The 24,120-nt window shown below is 36.2% G+C and overlaps 1 protein-coding gene across 16 annotated transcripts in view; it reads right to left on the bottom strand.

Annotated features, from left to right (window-relative positions):
* LOC128020089 (tensin-1) overlaps positions 1 to 24,120 on the bottom strand; it is a 208,833-nt gene that overhangs the window by 45,113 nt on the left and 139,600 nt on the right. For 14 of the 16 annotated variants that reach the window (XM_052606647.1, XM_052606636.1, XM_052606639.1 and 11 more), the window contains 12 exons: positions 18,282 to 18,331; positions 14,401 to 14,572; positions 14,170 to 14,220; positions 13,949 to 14,071; positions 11,372 to 11,436; positions 10,884 to 10,967; positions 8,733 to 8,845; positions 7,582 to 7,642; positions 7,155 to 7,230; positions 4,842 to 4,971; positions 4,628 to 4,693; positions 4,393 to 4,509 (listed from right to left, as the gene is read on the bottom strand). In XM_052606647.1, coding sequence (XP_052462607.1) covers positions 4,393 to 4,509; positions 4,628 to 4,693; positions 4,842 to 4,971; positions 7,155 to 7,230; positions 7,582 to 7,642; positions 8,733 to 8,845; positions 10,884 to 10,967; positions 11,372 to 11,436; positions 13,949 to 14,071; positions 14,170 to 14,220; positions 14,401 to 14,572; positions 18,282 to 18,331 — 1,108 coding nt within the window. Of the gene's footprint in view, positions 1 to 4,392; positions 4,510 to 4,627; positions 4,694 to 4,841; positions 4,972 to 7,154; positions 7,231 to 7,581; positions 7,643 to 8,732; positions 8,846 to 10,883; positions 10,968 to 11,371; positions 11,437 to 13,948; positions 14,072 to 14,169; positions 14,221 to 14,400; positions 14,573 to 18,281; positions 18,332 to 20,572; positions 20,813 to 24,120 lie in introns of those variants that run through there. The other 2 variants (XM_052606648.1, XM_052606650.1) reach the window with 1 other exon arrangement.

Raw genomic sequence — 24,120 nt, 5'->3', positions numbered from 1 at the left:
GTATGGACTTACAGAAGATAATAAACCAAACAATGCATATTATTTTAAATGTTCATGACAGCAAGCTTGGCTTTGAAAGCAAGACATGGAAAGCTATTTTGATGGCTTCCAGCCCAGTGCAGGGGCAGAAAAGTGTAGTATTACATTTTACATTACATTTATTCATTTAGCTGACACTTTTATCAAAAAGGGACTTAAAATTGTCAGAGGTCGCAGGCCTCTGGAGCAACTAGGGGTTAAGTGTCTTGCTCAGGGACACATTGGTGTCTCACAGTGGATTCGAACCCGGGTCTCTCACAGCAAAGGTATGTGATTTATCCACTGCACCAACTAACTAACCTATAGTATCTGTGGTTTCTGAGGTGTACGATATCAGTGGACCAGCAAAGATTGGCCTTGTTTTGCTCCAATTAAACAGTGAAGTGCTATCTGTGGTCAAGGCAACGAGCAGATGAGACTTCAAATATTGAGCCATTAACATCCAAGAAGAGATAAAGCATTATTATCTATTACTAAAATGCTGCCCTCTCATTTGTGGGCTACTCTAATTATGGTGATCGGTCCAAAAAATCAGTCCAGTTAATAATTTTTTTTTTTTAAGACAGTAGTTTACTTCTCTGGTATTGTAGGGAACAAACGCTGCATGTTAATAATAATGTTATTAATATGTTTAAAAGAAAACGAAAGGAGGCAGTGGTGTTTGATATCATATTTCGTCTTATTGTAAGTATACAGTGAGGAAAATTGCAGTAGCCAAGGCGAGCAGACTGATGTTATCAAGTATGCTGCTGTTTGCAGAATTACCAGACTTGCTTCATCCCACTCATCACACTCCTGAGTCGAACTCGCAAAGTCTGAACTACTACGGATGCAAGTATAACATTTGCATACTTTGTATTGAGAGATGCAGGCAGACCTATGTCATCAGACTATTTGCCAAATCTTCAAGTTACTTTTGACTCCGGTGGAAATGCAGAAGAGGTCTGGAGGGAAAAAAAGTTCCAGCGGAAAAAAAAAAAGTTCCTGGTACAATTGTTCCGGGTAATTTCTGTGGAATCGCAGCATAAGATATGTTAATGTGGTCCAGCCAAAAAATTATATTCTTTCATCATTTTTCGTGTTGTTCTATAAAGTCTTTGACTTTCTTTCTTCAGTATAAAACAAACAAAAAATGGTTTATAATATATTCCAAATCTTCTGAAGTCATAAAATAGCATAGTGTGAGAAAATGACAATTTTTATACAATTATCCATGGTCTAGTTTTTCAAATACTTTAGCTGCCTATAATCAAACAAAGAGTTAATGAAGCAAGGACGGCATTAATGATTATGTAGTTCACTGTTCTTGGTTTATCAGTCATTTTCTCCTCCGACAATGTCACCCGGTCTTTCTGTCTCTGCAGACGGGACACATGAGCTCCAGCACAAAGGGATAGTGTCCGGCCGCTTATCATGTCTCTGGAGTCTGTGCTCGGGACACAGTCTCTCAATGGAGATGCTTGACTATGTGATAGACATCTAAATTCATTTGCAAATGTGCTCTTTCCATTCAGCAGTCCTACTGACTGAAGACAGACTCTGTTGCATGCAGAGGTGGGCCGTATGATCAAAACTTTAAATCAGGATGTGCTGTAATTCATATCATGGCAACTGTACACATAGTTATTGTTATATACTGTACATAATCTTTTTTTGTTATTGTTATTTTTGTACTTTTTTCAAAGAAACTGATACTTGAGCAAAAGTAAAAACATTTAAAATGTAACAAAATATTACTATTTCAAATGAATAATGTATCTGAAATGATTTCTGAAGGATCACGTGACACTGAAGACTGGAATAATGATGCTGCTAAAAATTCAGCTTTGATCACAGGAATAAATTACATTTGAAAACATATTCAAATAGAAAACAGTATTATAACCGTTTTTACCAATTTACCGCATTTTTATCAAATAAATGCAGCCTCTGTGCGCATAAAAGTCTTCTTTCAAAAACATTAAAAACTCTTTGAATGGTATATGCAGGCATCTCATAAAGGGATCTAACATGCTGCCAGGTGATGCCAGGGGGCAGTCAGAAAGGCTTTGGGGTCTTCCTGGGTAAAGTTCGTCTCTTGACCAGAGATTTGGATTAGTTTGGATTAGTTTACATTAGTTAAAGGTGGAAGCAGTATTTCTGCTCCCATGGTCTGCTCAAGAGGGTGGCAGACTTTACAGTCTTCCATCTCAAACAGCTTCAATGGAGAACAGAGTAGAATTTAAATGTGTGCTAAACTGACTGAAGCTCCTAAAATTAGACCCCAGGGATATTACAAATAACACAACGATACGCTCTCAACTGTTTTAAAAGTATTTTTTGGATTGCAGTAATCAAAATATACTCTTGACGAAAAGATTAGATAAACACGCCGCATGGGTGTTTTCTAAGATTAAATAATTTATGGTTATAGCCATTTTGGACATTGTGACTGGACAGGATTGGTCTGACTGTCTCCTCACAGCAAGAATTGCACAATTCTCAGCCAACGCCTGGAATATTTCACAAAATGAAACTGGAAGCAGACGAGGGAAATAGTGTCTTGTGTCTTGGGCTGCTGTGGAGTGACTGTGGTCAAATGCCCACATGGAAACTGGGCTCTGTGGGATGTTTTCTATTCAGTATTGGGATCGTACCAGCCTGCAGACCACCTCCAGACGGCCCACAGTCCACTCTGATGTAAACCACACACAAAACAATGACAAAATCTGAGTAAAATCGCCATTTTTGGTCTGATTTACTGCTTACTGCTCTCCAAGCATTCATTATTAAACTTCATTATGATTTCTTAAATAAAGAATATTAATAAATGATCAGATTTTCAGCTGAAATGTATTTGAAGTTAATATACAAATTGTAGTACATCGAACTACCACTCAAATATTTAGGGTCAGTAAGATTTCTTTGTTTGTTCGTTTGTTTGTTACGTAATTTGATCTAAAATACAGTGAAAAATAATTAGTAATATTTAAAATAGCAGTTTTCTAATGAAATATATTTTAAATGTGATTTCATCCTGTGATGCGCAGCTGTATTTTCAGCATCATTCCTCCAGTCTTCAGTGTCACATGATCCTTCAGAAATCATTCTAATATGCTGATTTGCTGCTCAAGAAAAACTTCCTAATCAATGTTAAAAAACAGTTGTACTTCTTAATATTTAATGTGCAAACCATGATACACTACCATTCAATAGTTTGGGGAATTAAACTTTTATTAGGCAAGGGCACATTCAAATGATTTAAAATGAGAGTTAAGACAATTATATTTAATTTTTATTTATATTAATTATATTTAACTTGTTTTGTTTGTTTGTTTCACTGTATCACTTCAACCACAAAAATGTTAAACAGCAAAAACTTTCATACTTTTATATAAATCAATGAATAAAATTGCAGTACAGAGAGCAGATTCTTCATACATTACAAATGGCTAGTATATTCTACGAGTGAGTGAATCTTGCACAAAAAGATACAAACTAAAACATATACTTCCAAACCTCAACACGCTTGCACATATATCCTCCTTGCATTCCTCGCTCTGACTGTCTCTCTCCAGAGAGCTGACCCACCAAATGAGGATGTCTCAAAAAAGGACTACAAATCACATGTCTGAGGACCAGAAGCACACCACAACTTCAAATTAGGAGGCTCGCAGCTTAGACCACAAGGTTGTGAGGACAATTCCAGTGACAAGGCAGTGTGTTGTGTGTGTGTGTGTGTCTGAACTTGACTCGACCTCTGTAATCAACACTACAAACTCATCTGATTAAATCAGTCTCTGTCGCACGCACAGATGATCAGAGACGTGTACACAAACAGCTCTGTCACAAAACTTGATGTTGGACCAACAGATGACCTGAACACAGAGCTCTGAGAGGCCATCATTAGTTCATAAAGGAATAATGGAAGCTAGTGAGCTGCCTTGATGTCTACAGACTATACAAGCAGATGTTAAATAAGCAAGCATCCAAATAAAGCTGAATATTGTGTAAATAAATAAATACAAAAAAATATAATAAATAAATGAATCAATGCTATACATAATAATTTATAATAATATATTAATTTGTAATAAATTAATAAATATTCAAATTAATAATTTATGTATCTATGTAAAATATCTTAAAATAAATAAATAAATACACACCTACATACATACTGTGTTTGAAGTAACTTACAACTGAAAAGAAAAAGAAAATTAGAGGATTTACAAGCAGAAATGTGAAACTAGTATTTTCGGAGTTGTCTGAAGCGAAAAATAGAACTGTTTTACAACCATTCTGGCTCCACTTTTGGGAAAGTCTAATAATTTCCAGTCATTTGTTTATAATGAGGCTTACAGCTTCACTCACCCTCCACTGAATCTTCACAGTGCTGGTTGAAGTTCTCGTAAGAATCCCAGCGAATCAGAGGATCTTGGGTATTGTAGTCCACAGAAACACTGGGGCCGTTCTCAAGGTGGTCCATTCCTATTACAGAACATCCACACTCAGAAGCTTCTAGGCTCAGTTTATGTCCTATTTACAGTATTTATTTACAGGATTTATTTAATAGCTGAACATAAAAGACAATAAATAGAGTTCTTACCTTGGATTTTTTCTGGGCCAAAAGAAAAGACAAATTCCACTTTTCCATATTCAGGAAATCTGTCATCTGAAAAAAAAAAAAAGCAATCAAGTCACCAATCCTGCTGATTTCATTAAAACAAACAAAACAAAATAAAACATGGAACCAGCCAAACATAGTCTGAGATGCCACAGCAGAGCTAAATGTCCGACCAACCAAGGCAAACCCAGCATACCTTTAAATGTTTCATCAAGCTCATCTTTGCCGAAGACGATGCCCAGATCATGAACAGCACAGGTGTGGAACTGCACTCTGAAGATGACATCACGGGACGGGCTCCGGAAGCGTTTGTGATAACACTTGAGCTGTGGAGGACATGAGGAACTACATTACAGCAACAGGTGAAACACACACACACACACACACAGAAGAAATCATACACCATTATGAACTATAAAAATGCTGTCTTTTCAGAAAGGCAGATTAAGTTAATGAAAGCAGACGCTTGAAGCATTACAGTTATGAACAACCATAAATGTTCAGGTTAAACACCAGTTAAGTTTGATTAATAATAACAATGATTACCACTAAAGAATTATTTTAACATTTGCAAACAAATAAATAAAATTATTAATAATAATAATAATAATAATTATTATTATTATTATTATTATTATTATTATTATTAATAATAATAATAACAAATACATTTTATAAATCAATTAAATACATTTATACATACACATTTAATAAACTATTAAAAATTCAAACAAATATAATAATAATAATCAAATAATGTATTATATTAACAAATAATGGTTATAAATAATTCGAAAAAACAATTTCGGAGGATTTCATAATAAATAAATAAATACACTAACTTTTGTGCAAATGTAGCAACACTTTCAAAGATTTACGAACGGAAATGTGCAAGTGATATTTTTGCTATTTCGAAGTTGTCTGAAGCGTGAATAAAACTGTTTTAATACATGAAAAAAGAAAAAAAGGTTGAATTTCAGGTTTGCATTCCCTGTGTAATTCCTGTGAGTGGAGATTGCTTGACTTTTAAACTTGTAACCACGATTTCTGCTTCTTGGTTTTCAGCTGAGGGATGAGTTTCTGTGGTAATCGTGCTGTCAGTAGATCTTAACTTGTACTGAACCCAGAACATTCCTTTAAGAGCATGGCAAATCCTTCAAATGTAATCTTGCATCTACACACGCACATTCAGCACAGAAAGTTCTATTCATGGGCTTGGAACAGATTGTTTGAGAGGTATTGGATGCTGGTCGCCTCCCCTTCCCATGGTGCAGCGAAACCAGAGATGTCAGTATAGAGAAAGTATGTAAAACAACAGAGCCTCTCCAAAACCCAGAAAAGGACATAAAAATGTCCTCACTGGCCACTGAGGAAACTGTAGCCCTCCAAAATGGAAAAGCATCATGGGGGGTAAAAACGTTTCTCAGTGAGTTACAATTGATTAAATGAAGCTTATAAAAACCAAGCATTTCTCTAAGACTATGAAAACATTTTTATAAAATAATGAAAGAAAGGGGATGCACACAGTACCACATGTTGAGAAATTAATTTTTTTTTATTCTAATTTAATACCATAACTTTTTCACCCAAATTATGCTCCTAATTAAATTTTGAATGGAAATAAATGCAAAATAGAATTATTTTCAGTTGTTATCTCAAACTTTTTGAGCCCTTTGTTCCTCAAGGGAAGCTTTTTTTAGTGCTAACTGTATATTGATCTACAACAAGCTTTGGCCAAAGTGCAATGTTGTGGTTTGTGTTTGGGTTAGAGTCCTCTATAGATCAGCTCTGATTGATTTTGCTTACTAAGGACTTCTGAAATCGACCCCATCAGAGAAAGAGGCCCTCTACAAGCGCAGCATTATGGCGGATGATAAAGCACTCTGCTCTTTTTGGCTTTCTCTTCCAAAAAGCTTTCTGAGGTAAAATGCAAATAAATCCATGCAGAGAAAATGGTCTCTCATCAGGAATAAACGTCTGATGGATGTCCCTCGAGACATCCTGCTTTATTATTGGCGTGTTGCTCTGAGAAATGCCTATAAATGGAGGAAGAACTTGTGGCAAGCTGCTTTCCTCCAGTTTCTGTGGTCTTAATTCAACTCAGAACAGATCATTGATAACATCTAAATCAAAGAAAAACAATAAGACATTTCATTTTATGTTAGACAATTTAAGGACCAGTAAGATTTGCTTGCATTGTGACAATAATTGAACAACTAAGCAAATTTCCAAATTGTTTTACTTTTGAAATTTTTGTCGGGGTTTCTATTATTCGCATTGATGATGATCATTACTGTAATCAAGTTTTGTTTATTATTTTAAAATATTATTTGTATTATTATTGTTGTTGTTGTTGTATAATAATAATATTATATTACACTTTATATAATAATGTAATTTTTTTATGTAGACGGATGGAGGGATGGATGGATGGATGGATGGATGGATGGATGGATGGATGGATAGATGGATAGACAGACAGGTTTTTTTATTTTGTAAGTTGACTTACCAGAATGTCTCCTTTCAGAAGCAGGCCGGGTTCAATGGTGATGCAGATACTGGTTTGACTGTCTCCTTGAACATTACTGCAAACATCAGTCAGATACATAACAGTTAACCACAAATAAAAAAAAAATAAAAAAAACATGTGCCTAAACTTCTCAATGCATGGCTGTCAAACACATCTTTCTAATTGCATTTAAAAGAAAGGGTCCTCCCTTCTGATAACAACACAGCTGCAGTCTGACAGCATGCAGGAAGCTACAGAGGCCAAGTTCAGTGAGGTATAGGAAAAGCACATGTGGGCTGTGTGTGTGTGTGATTCAGAAACCCCCCCAGGCACAGAGGCCCGCCTGTGATTGGACGTCTTGAAGGCTGGGCTATATGCCAGGGAAGCATGAGCAATACCGTGTAGGAAAACATGGGGTGTTTCTTACTAGATCCCAGATGTGTAGACGGGCTGCATAGCCTGGTAGATCTTGAGGAAAGGGCGGCAACCTGAAAAACCATGAGAGAAAAGTGAGAGAGAACAAAGAAGACATTACTAAAGCTCTAGAAGTGGAATATCTAATGTGCTGGAGCAGAAATTGTCTCTATAACTCTATAACTATAGATCCTGTTTACAGCCAGTATTAACATGCATCCCGAAAGATATACAAGGCAAGACTATTTATAATGTTTATAGGTGGACAGCCTAATTGGGCATTACCGCCGCGTGTACCTGTAACTCAGTCACATTTTAAAATCATTTGTGAAACTACATCCAGGTAGCGCAAAGGGACGGATTGCGAAATGAATGTAATGGTAAAATTAGATAAAGGAAGGAAGTAAAACAACATTGTAACATTTAAAAAAAAAAAAAAAAAAACTTTTTTTTTTTTTTACAATTTGTTAATTTCAAAATGTAGGATAGTCTTAGGCTACAGTCCACTCAACAAAAAATTAAAAGAAGACATTTACACAAAGGATCAAACTATATGCATGCTATTTTTATTAAACAGTAAATAAATATAAGGCCTTTTCCGAATGAGAAAGCCCAACCTTACCTTATGCTTAGCTTTAAATTATTATTATTATTATTACAAAACTGACGTCTATTTGCGAAAATGTGCTTTGATGCGCTCGTTTGATAACTTGTGGTTAAAGTGCCACTCAGCGGTCAAAAGCTGCAAATGCACTTCACAAACGCCGTGGCGGCGGTAAAAAGGGCCTTTTGAACGGCTACTTACTGTATGCATTTCAAATGTATCTCCACCGATTTGAAAATCAAGCCACACGTCACTGTCTATGGAGGATGGATTACTTTACACGACAAATGCGATGTGGTCACATGTGTTGGAATACCTCTGACTGTGGTTTCAATGATTGGATCACAAAATATTTTGGACGCTGTTTTCTACACACCTGTATTTAGCACTGACCTATTGTGATCGGATCACCGAGACATGTGAATAAAGCGGCTTGTTGTCAGTCTGACAGACAGGGAGGCATCAAAAGCACCAGGAGTCAATACGGACTCCTGAAACCTGCCTTCAACACCTTCAGCAGTCTCTGACAAATGGCCAACAGTCAGAGCATTTCAGCTCACCTCCTTTGGCCTCGAAGTTTGGGATGCCGTGCATGATGACGTGGTGCAGAAACAGGGGCTTGTTGTTGATCTTGATATGGCCGGAGAGCAGACCGCTGAAGTACTGCACATACCTTAAACATTTCAATAAAATACATTATACAAATTTAATATATCAAATCTACACATTTAGACACTTATAATAAAACGTTTCCTTTTGTTAACAGTTCATTAAAACATTAGCATTAATGCAGGAATTAACAATACTTTGACAGCATTTATTAATCTAGGTCAATGTTAATTTCTAAATATGCTATAATATAATAATATTAAATAATATAATAAAGTTTCAATTTGCTAACACCCATTTAGGAAACACAGATGCACCTGCTGTACAGTATAATCTCGCTAAGTGTTCAAAAAACTTTCACGAAAGTTTGAATTACATAACATTTATCTATCTATACACTGTTGTGAAGACCATTTAGGATCATGAGACGGTTTCATCTGCTGTGATTTCAAACCCTTGGCACAGATGTTAGGTTTTATAAACAGGAAAAAGCATTTTTCTTCTTGAACGTTGAGGTCGTGTCCCTAGAGAGCGACAGTGATCAGTGCTTCTGCATCTTTCTGGACGAGCGCCCAAGGCCTGGTTTCCCATGAACATTCAGTTGTTCCAGGGCCTCTCTATTCCAGAAGAGCAGAAATCATAAGCTGCTACTTTCCTCCTGGAGCAAAGCTCTTACCATGACTCTGCCTTTCCATTTTCCATAAAGGGAGCGCAAGTATGTGCCCCAATGAAATCTAGTTTTAATGAAGCCTGAAGTGCCAGTCCTTCCATATACAGAGGGAATGCTTGATTCTGTAAAAGCAGCACATCCGTGGCCAAGTGTTCCCTTATGAGGCATAAACGGTTGTGTGTAGTGTACTGAAGCACAAAGCATATGTACACTTTCATCAGCAACTCTGGATTTGTAACATTACAATGTACAAAAATAATAAAACTATCAAGTTTCGTCTTGTTTTTCGACTCCACTGTACAGTACATATAAAGCTAAACAGCAGAATAGATGACACTGGCATCATCTTATGTCCAATTATAACAACACAATGGCCAGCATCCCAAACATGGCTTCCCAGTGTCTCCAGTGCATATTTGTGAAATTATAATTTTTAATGTACATATCTTCCACAGCTAGTACGTGAGGATTTCAGCATTTGAGAAATGAGAACGAATTTGGCAAGGCAAAAAAATACCAGTGCAAATTATTAACAAAACGTACACATTTAATTTTAGAAAATCACACTACAATTCAAAGTTGTGGTCGGTCCATAAATCTAAAATGTACATTCTCATGATCACCAAGGCTGCATTTATTTGATCAAAAATAAAGTAAAACAGAAACATTGTGAAATATGAATTCAATTCATAAGAGTTTTATATTTTAATATATTTTAAAATATATATTAAAGCGCATATATTATATACATTTTAGTAAAAAAGTGTGATGCATATTTTAGGATTCTTTGATGAATGGAAGGTTCAAAAGAAAAGCATTTGTTTAAAAATAGAAAAAAATGTGTAACTAATGTCTGCTATAATGTTTGATCAATTTAAAGTGCCCTTGTAAAAGTATTAATTTCACACTGAACCCAAACATTTGAATCATAGTGTATATAGATATATAAATTTACTACTTACTAAAAATGTTTTTTTTTGTACACCAAAAAAAACAATGTTACCATTAAAATTGTACTATTTATCCCAGTACTGGCCATTGCATTGAGCTGAGCTGCAACTGCAGCAATACTCTGAGCACATCTGATCTGAGACCAGTTGTAGTGAGAGATATGTAATATGCATGTACAATTATGGTGGTAATACGGCTAGATCTGACAAGAGGTGCTTAGAAAACTTGGAGGGATTATGTAACATCAGGTATTTGTGCTTTTAAGGACACACTGACATAGGGTACAGTTAGTTAAACAACACAGAACCTAACTTAACCTAGCAAAACTACACAAATACTGTTTGCATGTTTGGAGAAGTGTTATCAGGAGGGTGAAACTCGTAAATTTGAACAATGGCTGAAGCCGAATGCTCACAATGAGGGTCAAACTCATAAAGCACAAAGATAAGGTGTCAGATGAGGAAAACAAAGCACCACTGACCTTCTCTGGGAGGGCTGACCCACAGGAAGCACTTTATCTTCATAAAATCGCTTCATGGCAAACCTGTCCAGGGCCTGGTCTGCACTGCAGAGGCAAATGAAACGCATTATTGAAAACTCATGGGTCATTTTCTTCATTACTAAAAATAAAAAAGTCATATTCATAATAAGCATTTTTGTCTTGTTTTCCAGTAAAAGTATTTAAATGTGCTTCTTGAATTTACTGGAAGCTTTTCTCCATAAAAATAGCATGAATGCACTTTTTGCATCAGGGATGAATTTGATCAGCACTTAATTTGAGTCTTGAGACAAATCCGCCTTTGTAAAATGATGCGATTTGGCAGTTGTTTTTCATGCCGCCCCCCTGCTCATGTGTTACCTAACGTGTGGCCGGTCTTGTGATGCGGGATTAAGATCTTCCCATAATAAGTGCTCAGAGGAGCATCTTTAATTCAATAAAGACAGACAGTATGCGTCTACACGTCTTACCTCGCTGATATGTTGCTGTAATGCATGTACGCAGCCACAACTACCCCTGTTCGACCTCGGTTTCCCTGCAGGAAGAGAGGAAGATGTGATTATCAATGAATGTAATGCATTATTTCATGTCTCCATTATATGTGTGTAAACATGTATGGAATATTTAAGTGAACTTCTAACATACAAAACAGCAATTTATAGAATAAAGTTTTAATACATTTGAATATATATATATAGGTTTCTACTGTACTAATAACTTTTTCCCCCAGTTAGTTATTTGTACAATTATCTAATGCTAGTGGCATCATCTTATTTTGGGAAAACAGTACCTCAAACATTAAAAATGTATTAATTATGAGATGCTTTGTGGTAATAATTAGAGTTTGCCACTCAAAACATTGAATTGTGTTCGCACAAATTACAAAAATCTGTAAGTGTGAAAATACAATAAAAATATATAAAGAAATATCATTTATATTGTTTATATCACACGCCATAAAATTGTAAATTATCATTAGCTAGTATTATAATTAACTAAAACTATAAAAAATAAATTAAAATACAGCAAAATTAAATAAAATGTAATAAAATAAACTGTATAAATAAAAAACTTAAACATGTTTATTTCAATTAGTTGCCAACACATACTAAAACTGTAATAAAAATAATAATAAAATCAAAATAGTTTAAGTCTGTCTAACGAAACATACAACAAAATTTCTAAAAATAACTACAATGTATTGTAAATGTAAATGAAATATATAAAAATAAATCCCAAAGCATTAATAAATGCTATAATACTACATAATATGTCACTGTTCCAGAGTTCAAACGTATTTTATAGCATTAATAACCAAAATTGTATGATGCATCAAATAAGCAAAGAACTTAAAACAAACTATTTCATGTATAGTTAAGAGTCATGTTAATCACACGGTTATGTTTTTTCTGAATGAGTGAACATTTCCACCATCAAGCCATCGCCTTGTGTTTCCACTGTTACAAAGAACACACGTTGCCATAACAATGTAGTGTTTATGGTTTCTGCTAAAAAGGCAGCAAATTCATGTTTAAGACATTTCAGGCCCTTTATAAATCCAAATCACAACCTCCTTTAGCAGCACTGCACTTCTTAGGCTCTCAAAGCGTTAGTAGTGGATAAGATGCATCTTCAGGGTGTGGTAAGGGTCTGGTCTGTTTGAAATCAAACAGGAATACAGCGAAATGGATTTATGAAAGCACTAGACCCATATCGGGAGAAAAATGTGACCCATTGAGACACAGCCGTTGTTGATAACCCACAAACTCCACAAGAGGCTGTTGTTTTTACGTTTATACTCACAGACAGAATCCCTTTCATTAGCGAGGCACTTTAACAGAACAGCTATCCTCAAAAACAACAAGAAACATTTTACAATCTAACTACAAAATACACTGTCATCATTTTAATGTTTGTAAGTGGTAACCAGCTATGTGACTTAACCAGATCAGAAGGATACGTTCCAATGAACAGATTTGCTGGAACCTCAAGACAGGGTCAAGGCAAAGGCTTGCAAAACAATGGCCTAGCAATAACTTTATAAAGAGAATCAGTGATGATATCTTGTATAAAAAAAACATTGCTGTTGCATCATATATCACACTGTTCAGACCACCATGACCTTTAATGACCCCACACTACCCCAGGTTTATGAAGAGCTGACTGAGAACGCCATCTACTGACAAACCACTATGGCTGCTATTTACAGTAACTATAATGTGCATATGGAAAACCTATCAGGCAAACATCAGACTACGGCTCTGTTTCAAAACCTAGTGAGCAGCCCTGCACACTACTGCTTACAAAGGGAAAATCTAAATTCTAATAAAACCTCAAGAGCCTCAAATCAGAAATGATTTCAAATGAGTTAGCATGCTGCTAATCTAATACACACATACACACTGGCCACTTAATTAGGTACACCTTGCTAGTAGTGTGTGCCAAGAATATATCCCCAACACCATTACACCACCACCAGCAGCCTGAACCATTGAGACAAGGCAGGATGGATCCACGCTTTCATGTTCTTTACGCCAAATTCTGACTCTACCTTCTGAATGTCGCAGCAGAAATCAAGACTCATCAGACCAGGCAACGTTTTTCCAATCTTATATTGTCCAATTTTGGTGTGCCTGTGTGAATTGTAGCCTCTGTTTCCTGTTCTTAGCTGACAGAAGCAGCAACCGGTGTGGTCTTCTGCTGCTGTAGCCCATCTGCTTCAGGGTTCGATATGTTGTGTGTTCAGAGATGGTATTCTCCATACCTTGGTTGTAACGAGTGGTTATTTGAGTTACTGTAGCCTTTCTATCATCTTTACCCAGTCTGTCCATTCTCCATCGACATCAACAAGGCATTTTCATTTATATATTTATGACCTTAGGTGGCTCGATGCATTATACATTTTTGGAGTAGGCTTCAAATCATTAGTGCACTTATAATGTTTTAAAGACCCTCTCACTCGTTTTTTTTCACATACTGTGTGACATTGTATTGTTTGTTGCTAGTGTTACCAAAAAAAAGGGAAAAAAGCACAAGTGGAACAGTACCTTATTGTGTAAGACCACCACATTGTGACTGTCAGCGTTCATCCAAGTGTCCATGGCTTTGCAGATGCTACAGATCTTATCCAGGGCTGGAGCGTGATGGTCCGGCCAGCCAAAATCCAGCACCTTATGCAAACAAACACAGCGGAGTGCGAGTAAGAACAAAGGAACAAATATCTCCATGTTAGATCATGTAAATATTATCTTAAGTAAATACTTCTTACTTTTGGATTCAGCTTGGAGATATCACATCGCTTTTCACTGAGGTTGAAGAGCTGTAAAAATGGCATGTTTAGTTCATAAAGTAATTTAGTTGCTATATAATAAAATAATGTGAAATGTGAATCAAAATAAAATGTTTTCACTATTATTGAACCTTTTTCAAAATCTGTAATAGTACTGAAACTACTAAAACACTTATATTAGTACTCAAAGCTGGAGTGGTGAGGCCTCACCAAGTAGTTGTCACCATGTTTGGAGCGTAGCATGGTGGCGACCTCCTTTATGTTAGCGCTGTAGCTCAGCTCTTCTACATTACTGGGGAAGCTCACAGAAATGATGCGCTCTGTGATGTACACCAGGTCCACCTCATAGTTTTCCCCCATGTCCTGGATCAGACTCAAGCTCCTGCACAAGCCAGAAGATCACAGAATGGTTAGAGAACTTAAGCATTTACAATTTTAGGTCTACAAGCCTTGGTGTGCATCGAAGGCAATTCTCAACTCACAACATACGCACAAGCAAGTCTTGTGTCTCACAGCACATGACATCACGAAGTCAAGTTTTTTTCAGAAGAATGCCTCACCTCAAACATGTCAGCGCTGAACAGTCTATTAAACGCATATCTGATGTTCGGTATGGCTTGAATAAAATATAGTGGGGAAAGATTGATCACAGAGATAAACAACAGAGATATGAAAATATCCTGCATTCCCTGTGTGCAGCAGGGCAGACCAAAGAAAACAATTTGGTCACTGGTGAGGCGTAAGCCTGCCAAGGATGTAACCACAATCAGGCCCCCCATCTGTGACCTCACTCTCTCCTCAGGTCTGGATTTCAAGGCAATCAGAGAAGTGCAGCCATCTTTAAATCTGGGGCTTTGTTCCAAAACCTAGTGAGATTACTAAGTAGGCAGCATTTTAGTGTGCTCCTGAAATTAAAACTGTGTGTTTGTGTGTGTGTGTGTGTGTGTGTGTGTGTGTGTGTGTGTGTGTGTGTGTGTGTGTGTGTCAATATTACAGTTTGTATCATGTTTATATTTATTATTTATATGAATTCAAACCATATTAATTAATATTTGTGTGTAAATAAATGTTGCATTCTCTCCATCTCTCTCTCTCTCTCTCCATCTCTCTCTCTCTCTCTCTCTCTCTCTCTCTATATATATATATATATATATATATATATATATATATATCATAATATTATATTCACAAAAATGTATGTAAATAAATACAATTTTAATAATGTATACTTAATATTTGATATTATTTCATTTATATATTTTATTATTGTTGTTGTTGTTGCTGTAACTATTTATGTTTTGATTATTTTATTTATATATTCATTCAGTACAATATCCTATATATTCTTACAGTTAGTTTCACTTTGTTATTTTTGCAACATGCTACCACCAAGCTTTACTGAAATCACGAGCTTGCTTACTGTATACAATAGTGAGCAGAGCTATCTGTATACGATTCTGCCTTAGAAGCCAACTCCCTATCTAGGGAGCACAAATTAAGGCAGCTTACTATGTTTTGGAAGACAGCATTTAAATCTGGGCCAACGGTTTTGAACTTGTGGTTGAAGTCCAGCTTTTACCTACAGTTACCTATAGTTGAGGTGCATGTTTAGCCTTGAAAATCTGGATTTTGTCTTGTTTTCTGGTCATTGCAACCACAGTAAATTATGTATATCTCTCTACAACTGATTTTAATCGAAAAGCAGTTTGCATTCAGTGCATTTTGGAGAAATAAATGTAAATAACGCATTATTGTGAGTGGTATATGACATATGAATATTGTACTTACACCACAGTGTTTGGAAAAACAAGTACAACATTGTACAACTCTCAGGAGATTCTGGCTGATCTCAGCATGTACAAAATACAAGGTGTAATAATCCCTGAACAATCCTTTAATGTAAACGATTTCCCCTGTTCCCACAATCCTTTTGAAAGCCCATAAGGTTTGTGCATTCATTCACTTTTAAACAAACAATAACCTTATTCAATAACCACCCATATTCCATCTTCATCAGGTTATAAATGCCCTGAAAGAGCACTTAATGTAAATTAAGTCTATTTGTATATTACTTTTATACTATAATTAGAAGTAGTTATGTGTTTGTGTCCAAACAGAGAGTTTCTCAAACCAATAGAGAAATAAAATAGCAGCCCATGAAAATAAAAAGCAAAAATTCCCCATGGTTGCTGAAATGGGAACTATTTGTAGTAATGAATTTCACAAAACCGTCTTCTCACAGCCTGGCATGAACACAACCAACAGCTGAGAGACATAAGACCATCAGAATGGATCATAGATAAACTCCAGTGTTATATAACATGAGATGAATCTTTCAGCTGTTTTGATTGCTCTTATCTTTTGGTTTGCATCCATTTGATGTCCAAATAAAAAGGAAATATTTGTATAATCTAAACAATCAATGAGATTAAATACCTTTGAATTGTGTGGAAGTCACCAATAATAGCCAATGCAACATTTTTACGTACTATATCAACTACTTTAATTTCCATAAATACTGAGGTACAAATGATTACCATTGCATACAATGACACAAACATATCCAGATTACCACTCATTCATTTACATAGGGAAAATCAGAATATATATATATATATATATATATATATATATATATATATATACATATATATATATATATTAGGGCTGTCAAATGATTACAATTTTTAATCAAATTAATCAGAATTTTCAGTGGATTAATCATGATTAATCACTATTTGCAATTACACCTGAATCCTTACCATTTTTTTTTTCTGAAATGCATACCAAAAGATAAATAACAGGACACAGATACATAATTTTCATGTATTGATTCATCAATATGTGGTTCTTTTTTCTAAATTTCAAAAGTTTAACATTTACTTAGATCAAATTTACCTGAGCACTATATCAAACCATGCCATTTAACTACAGATAGTGTAAGAGTTTTAGGTGAACCAGTGGTTAAATATAGCCACATATCTATGAAATTATGCATAGAGAAACTCGAAAGAATGAACTCAGAAACAAACATGTGCCACCATCACATAAGCAGCACTCTGGGCACTCTTGTTTTTGGGAGGTGTTCATTTGCTCTGCCACAATACTTTAGGATCGATATTTTCACATTCTGAAGGCTTCAAGTGCCAGTAAAACCAAGTAAAAATGCAAATGCTTTTTCAAACAGCTGTAATTTTCGCTGCATTGCATGTAGGCGTTCTGCGCATGCGCAGTGTGAACAACAGGACGCTATAACATGAAGAAGCTCCAGCGTATCAACTACCAAAGTCGTCTCTGTTTATCGAGCTTGGCATGAATGTATTTGAGAGTAACTGGGGTAAAACCTTAAGCTTCTTCTGTGTTTTCGTCGCGTCGTTCGCTGCTGTTTTTTACTATCTTGAGAATTCAGAGATTGACGAGATTTCCTGACCTGAATAATTTGTCACACTGCGCATGCCTGAAATGCGTTAAAAAATTTGACGTAATTAACAACAAACAACTAATTAACGTCGTTAACACGCTATTTTCGACAGCCCTTAAATATATATATATATATATATATATATATACACACACACACACACACAAACAATCCTTTTAAAAAGTTTTAGACTTACAAAAGTGTCACCATCTATTGGTTGATAAAAACACATTTTTATAGATTGTTTTTCTCTCTAAAAAGCCTATTCATTTCGATATATTCTTCATTTTCCTAATTGAACTGGATGCTTAAATACGGTAACGAGATTTCTTTTCCAGTGCCTCAGTTGCTCCCTGTAGCTATGGAAAACTTTTACTCAAGATAAAGTGGCATTATTTATCTAATATACTGTATGTGGGCGAGAAGCCCTATTAGGACATCATAACTTATCCCTCGAGATTGTATAGATGCTTTAAAGTGTGTTTATTCGTCGTACTCAAACTGCAATAAAGAATGTGAGAATGATCCAAGCAGAGTCAAATGTCAACCGGCGCTGGATTTCGGAATGCTATGAAGATCCCTTGGGATGTTCACTACAGCAGTGCATACTGTAGGAACACATGAGATATTGACTGAACTGATTTCTGATGAAGATGAAGACATATCTTACCTGGATGGTCTGTGTCGAGACTCCATGCTCTTGGAGGATTTGGTTGAGCCCTAAAAGAAAAGAAAACTCTAGTTAAGATCATGACAATGTAGTTGAGGAAAGCCAGTGTATGAACTAGATTTACACTTCCTGAAGGAAACATCAGTCAAAACAAAAACAAAAAACAGAGGCAACGTTTTAGGTCATCAGAGCCAATTTCCCATTGTTTTCTATCAGTTATGTATGTATGTATGAGAGTGAGCACACAGTGCAACACACACAATGTCTATGCAGCGTAAATGTGTGTAAATATATATATATATATATATATGTGTGTGTGTGTGTGTGTGTGTGTAAATATCAGTGCAAGACAATATCGGAACATTCTATCAATGGAAGATTCTCAAAACTTAACCTTTAATCTTAAAACCCTCTATTCATCTAATGCGGATCATCTCAAAATTACCAAATAATGTCCAATTATTCAGCCCGGCTGATAAGTGGTCTATCACTAATAATGATCTCCAGATGTTTTTTAGCCTGTTTCCGGTTTAAAATTGACCGTAAACCAATTATGCACAGGTGAGGTTTACGGTTCATCTCCAGAGCTCAGGCTGTTCTGATGATTACACCAATGAAAATGTCATTTGTTTGGACAGATACTTCTGGTTTGTGTTTATCCATGTAAAACTATGTTGATACAGCGTGTAGGTCTATATCTAACATTGAGAATGTAAGTGAGGGAATTAAATTATATGGATATACAGGAGATGCTGAAAGGTGTGTAATTTCTGCACAATACTTGGTTTGGTGCCAGTAATGGTACAGAAAATACACTTTTTACTTGTAAAATGACATTTAGATACTTAACTAAATTCAAATGTTAATGGTCCCACAAAAGAAGGATAAGCCTTAAAATGTGTGTGGTTTACGCTCACCGTCTAAATGACATACTAGTGCATAACTGACATGACTAAAAAGGAACAATGCTTACTAAGAAAACCCAGAATCTAACGTATAATTACAAACAGTGCTGGGGCCTTTTCTAAAAACTGTTTGGACTTTGCATGTGGTTTCCAATACTGTATGTAGTAGTCTTAGAAAAGTATAGAACAACTTAAAGGAAATGAAATGATGGGAAAACGTCAAGGTCAAATGTGTCCCTTAAGAAAACAACATACTGAGGTTTGAATCCGGGGAATTTGCATGGAACTGGGAAATGCTTAATGAGTGATAGCTAACAAAAGAAACATTTTAAAGCAGTGCATAAAAATAAATGTACTATATAAATGATCAAGAACATACCGTCAAACAAAACCAATCTGGAATTTAGTTTTTTAATAAATAAATAAATACATTTTAAAAAGGCAATGGCATAGCAAAATGACTGTTTTCAAACAGTTTCCTGAGCCAATTTGCCATTGGTTAGCAAACAGATAGTCCCACCCCAAACTCATGCCATTGGTCAATGCTGCTGTGTCGGACTTTTCACAATCCAAAAACCAAAACAAAACAGTAGCCATCAAATTGTACACACATCACCTAATTTCCATGACTTTTCCTTTTCTGGAAATTGCAACACTGACCGTGGGAAGTCATATGGGTTTGAAACGACATGAGGGCGAGTAAAGGGATTTTTATTGTTGGATGATCTGTCCCTTTAAAGAGCATTAATTAAAATAAAATGTTCCCACAGCATTAGTTTCCTAAACAATCCTCATTTCCAAAAAATCTGCAAAATCTACTACAATGTTGTTTGCATGTATAGTATTTAGAGGACAATCAAGCTTTTAATGAACAGACTATAAAAGACCATTAACACATGTTGTAGTGTAACAGACGTCTGTGTGTATAGATTACTGGGCCAGGCCATTATGAACAATCATAAAACACAAGGAAATACAAATAAGCCATACTAAGAGAGCTTGCCAAAGTCACTCACTTATAGCCTGAGAAAGCCATTGTGACACACTTGAGTGAAACACCCTGGCATTGCAAACCCTCTCTATCCATCTGCAGGGTCCACCTTCCATCTCTTGCCACTTGGTGCCCGGCTCCAAAAACATTCCCTTAATCAGCCAATAATTGCGACCCCCAGAAGGACAGCCAAGAAAGGGTGGGTGGGGGGTTGGAGGGGGTCTCAGCAAGGCTTGATCAAAACCAGCTGGAAACGCTGCTTTCGAGCGGGCCAGACAAATGAACAATCAGAGAGCGCAGGGAAAAAAAGCAATGGAGAGCTTTTAGGAAAAAGCTGCCTTCAAGACCCACAATCCGGAAAAGAGTGAAAGTTTGGTGGAAACTCGAAGGCCTACCTTGAACAGGTAACCTGTACTCCACCTCCAAGCATCGCGAAGGGAGGACAAACGCCTCCGTAGAGAGCTGCTGGGATTCATGGGTAAGAATAAACGCTTCCCTTCTTCTTCCAGTCCTCTTTTCCTGAAGCGCGCCCCACGTTCCTGGCTCTATTTTGGTTCCGTGCTGTGCCGAGGATGCCACATGCCTGGCGTCAAACTTGAGTGGACCGCAGCTTTCTTCCTACTCTCACTCGCAGAGTAACTCTTTCCCTTGTTTTGTTCCCTCCCGCCTCCTTCTCTGGCCCCTCCTTTTTCCCCGGCACATCTCCCCTCCCTCTTTCCCATGCTGTGCATGTGTGTGCTGCTGCCACCCGCATTTGTTTGGATCTTCGGTCTAGCCTTTGCTCTGCCTCCAGGTCACACACTCAGCAGCTGACTGTAGGAGATGATCATCCCGACCTCACAGCTTCAACTATTCACAGTTCTGTCATCTCACCTCACTTTCCTCTAGAATATAAACGTATATGGTTTTCTTTTGGTCAAACCATACTTCTTTCTTGGTTTACACATAGTTTTTATCCCTGAGGTCCACTTAGGATGTTAAAAATAGCTGACTTTTGTTTTTCATGAGCATTTTCCGTCCTCTCGCTGACCTTAAAGCAAGCAGTGTACTTTTGCTGCCATATCTTTAAAGGGGTCATGAACTTTTTATTTTTTTATTTTTTATTATTATTATTATTATTTTATACTGTGGTCTGAGGTCCACTTATGATGTTTGCATGGTTTTTACATTCAAAAACATCTAAATCAATAAGTAATAGTCTATTTTCTACCCTGGTTTTGAAAACGCTCTTTTTTTTATAGGCGTGCCGCATTGAAGGCTTTGGAAGTAAATGCCCACTGTTATGATTGGATAATAGTTTTGCATAATAAACTAACCGAACATCCTTCAGTTGGAGCCTTCTGTGACTTTGGTTAGGCATGTAAACATTATCAAGCGATCTCAAACAAAGCAATAGTGACACAATACAAATATGTTTTACTCGCATAAGCGTACCGCGCCATTCCTGTGGGATCCAAAATAGACACACAGCATTGCTTTTTAATCTGTTTCTCTGCAAATCCAGCGTCAACCTGTCTTGTTTACAAAGGAATCCGCGGTGAAGTGAAGCAAACAAACACTCAATGTTTTACTCGTGTGAGCTGAAACTTCATTAAAAATAAAGTTAAATCACGCATTTCCTAATATTTGAATCCAAAGGAATGTTATGCAGTGAATGTGTTCTTTCACAACCAGCCACTGTAAAATATTTTGCGATCTTCAACGGCATGTTTATTGCTGTGTTGCTCGATTCAGTTTAGTGCCACTTATGTTATTTCCCTACTATGTCATGTGCAAATCAGTGGGTGGGCTCCAGAATTAGGTGTTGATATTCTTCTGAGGAGGCAGAGTTCAACCTGTTTCTGCTGTAAAGTTCAGAACAATAAGTTCTGCTGTTTATAAATAATATAATATGTCCAGCTTCCTCCATATTGCCTCACTGTGGCTGGATGGAACAAATTCTGAAACTTGAATAGGTGTTGTTGATGTGTAAATGTGGGCAGTCATATGTTAATGGGATAATATATGTTTGACATCATAATGTTGTGGAAGTTATAAAAATAAAAAAACATGACACAGGAAGTCATATGACAAACTGATCTTCACATACAAAGGGTTTGTTATTGTGAGTCAAAGACGTCAGCAGAACCACAACTAACTGAGCATGAGAGACCCTTGAGGTGAGGGTGGTGCACGTCTCCCATGATGCCTCAAGAATGAGTAATACTGCCCGACACAGCTGCAAGCATACATTATTCAAAACATCAAGAGAACTACATTTTGGATTGTTTACAGAAATGCACAATGCCAAGAATAATTATAGAATGATGAATGATAAACCTAAGATATTTTCGTTCACAGCAACATTTATTTGTCATCAGGAGCCTGAAGTCTGAAATAATTATTAATGCAAACTGGGAAATCATGTTATGTTTAAAGTTTTTTGGTAAATACTAGATCAGTCCAATCAATCATGAATGCAATATTAACAGTAACTAAAAGGTTTCCAAAACTGGGCCAACAGGGACTCGCTTTTAATTTTGTGACATGGCACATTAACCACCGAAAATGACTCCAAGCAACAACAATCAGCATTGTATCGAGAAGATTGAAAAATTTTGCATTTAAAAAAAATAATTTTTATAAAAAAAAAAAAACATGCAGGGTCCATAGAAACAATACTTTCCATATTAAAATACTATGGACATGCCATTTAAAGAAACGAAGAAAAAATAAAAGCTAAATGCAATGCAATAGTCAAAGACGTCTACTTGTAAATGAAACTACAACTGAAAAACAAAAAAGTTAGTTATCATATTAAAATACTATGCTATTATTATTTATTTTAATTAATTAATCAACTTATTATTATTATTTTTATTATTATTATTAAATAGTGGTCTGTCGGTTTTGCACAAAACAAATCCTGATTTGTAAAATGTTACTTCCTTTCTCAAGCTAAGTAATCCAATAATATTTTCCAAATATTATTTGCTGATCTGTAAGTGAATCATTACACTGAATAAGCTGCGTGGATGATGCGTTTTAACCGTGACAAACTACATTTAAAGAGGACATTACGCAAAGTTCCCACTTACACCATATCACAAAGTTACAGCTACAGAATTTAACAGAATTCAAGCAGCAGTCATTCACAGAGTTTAACACATCCTGAACATCTTACACATTTATTACATATTTCGACTTATTATGCATCTAGCTGCTAATAAATGGAATACTATACCATAACTATACTTTTTCGTGAAAACACCAGAAAAACTATGTGCCTATAGCAACCATTATAGTTACTATTAAATTAATTTACTCTAAGTGACACAGACTTACCAGCAAAGCATCTAACTGTTGGTTACTCAAAGAATGGCAAATTTGCCAAGTTGATAAAGTTTATAACATTTCTCAGATGGTTCTTACAACCCTGGGTACATGCAGGGCTTTGTTTTTTACAGCATTTCCATCGGCTATGCTCCAGCTCAATATTGTATCAATAAAAAGATTTAATTATGTTTCAGGGGGATTATTAGAGTCTGTTTCTCTGTCCCTAAATCTCTGAACATATTCATGCTCATATGGACGGCTCCAAATGAAAGCAGGAATTTTATGTGGATCAAGGCATAGTCATCCACAGCTGCGTCTGGCATGAGGGGGATGAGGAACGGGGTGGATGGAGGGGCTACTGAGAGGGTGGAGACGACACAAGTGAACACACATGCTCGAGCTACGACATCTCTTCCTCTGCTAATCAGTTCAAGGGATAGTTCACCCAAAAATGAACATTCTGTCATCATTTATTCACCCTTGTGTTGTTGCAAACATACTATGGAAGCCAATCGCTACCGGCAGCTGTTTGATGACCAACATTCTTCGAAATATCTTCTTTTATGTTAAGCGAAAGAAAAAAAAAACTCATACAGGTTTGGAACAACTTGAGGGTGAATGAGTAATG

This window comes from Carassius gibelio, chromosome A9 (genome assembly GCF_023724105.1).
Source record: "Carassius gibelio isolate Cgi1373 ecotype wild population from Czech Republic chromosome A9, carGib1.2-hapl.c, whole genome shotgun sequence".
Lineage (NCBI taxonomy): Eukaryota > Metazoa > Chordata > Actinopteri > Cypriniformes > Cyprinidae > Carassius > Carassius gibelio.
This window is presented reverse-complemented; position numbering and strand designations above follow the sequence as displayed.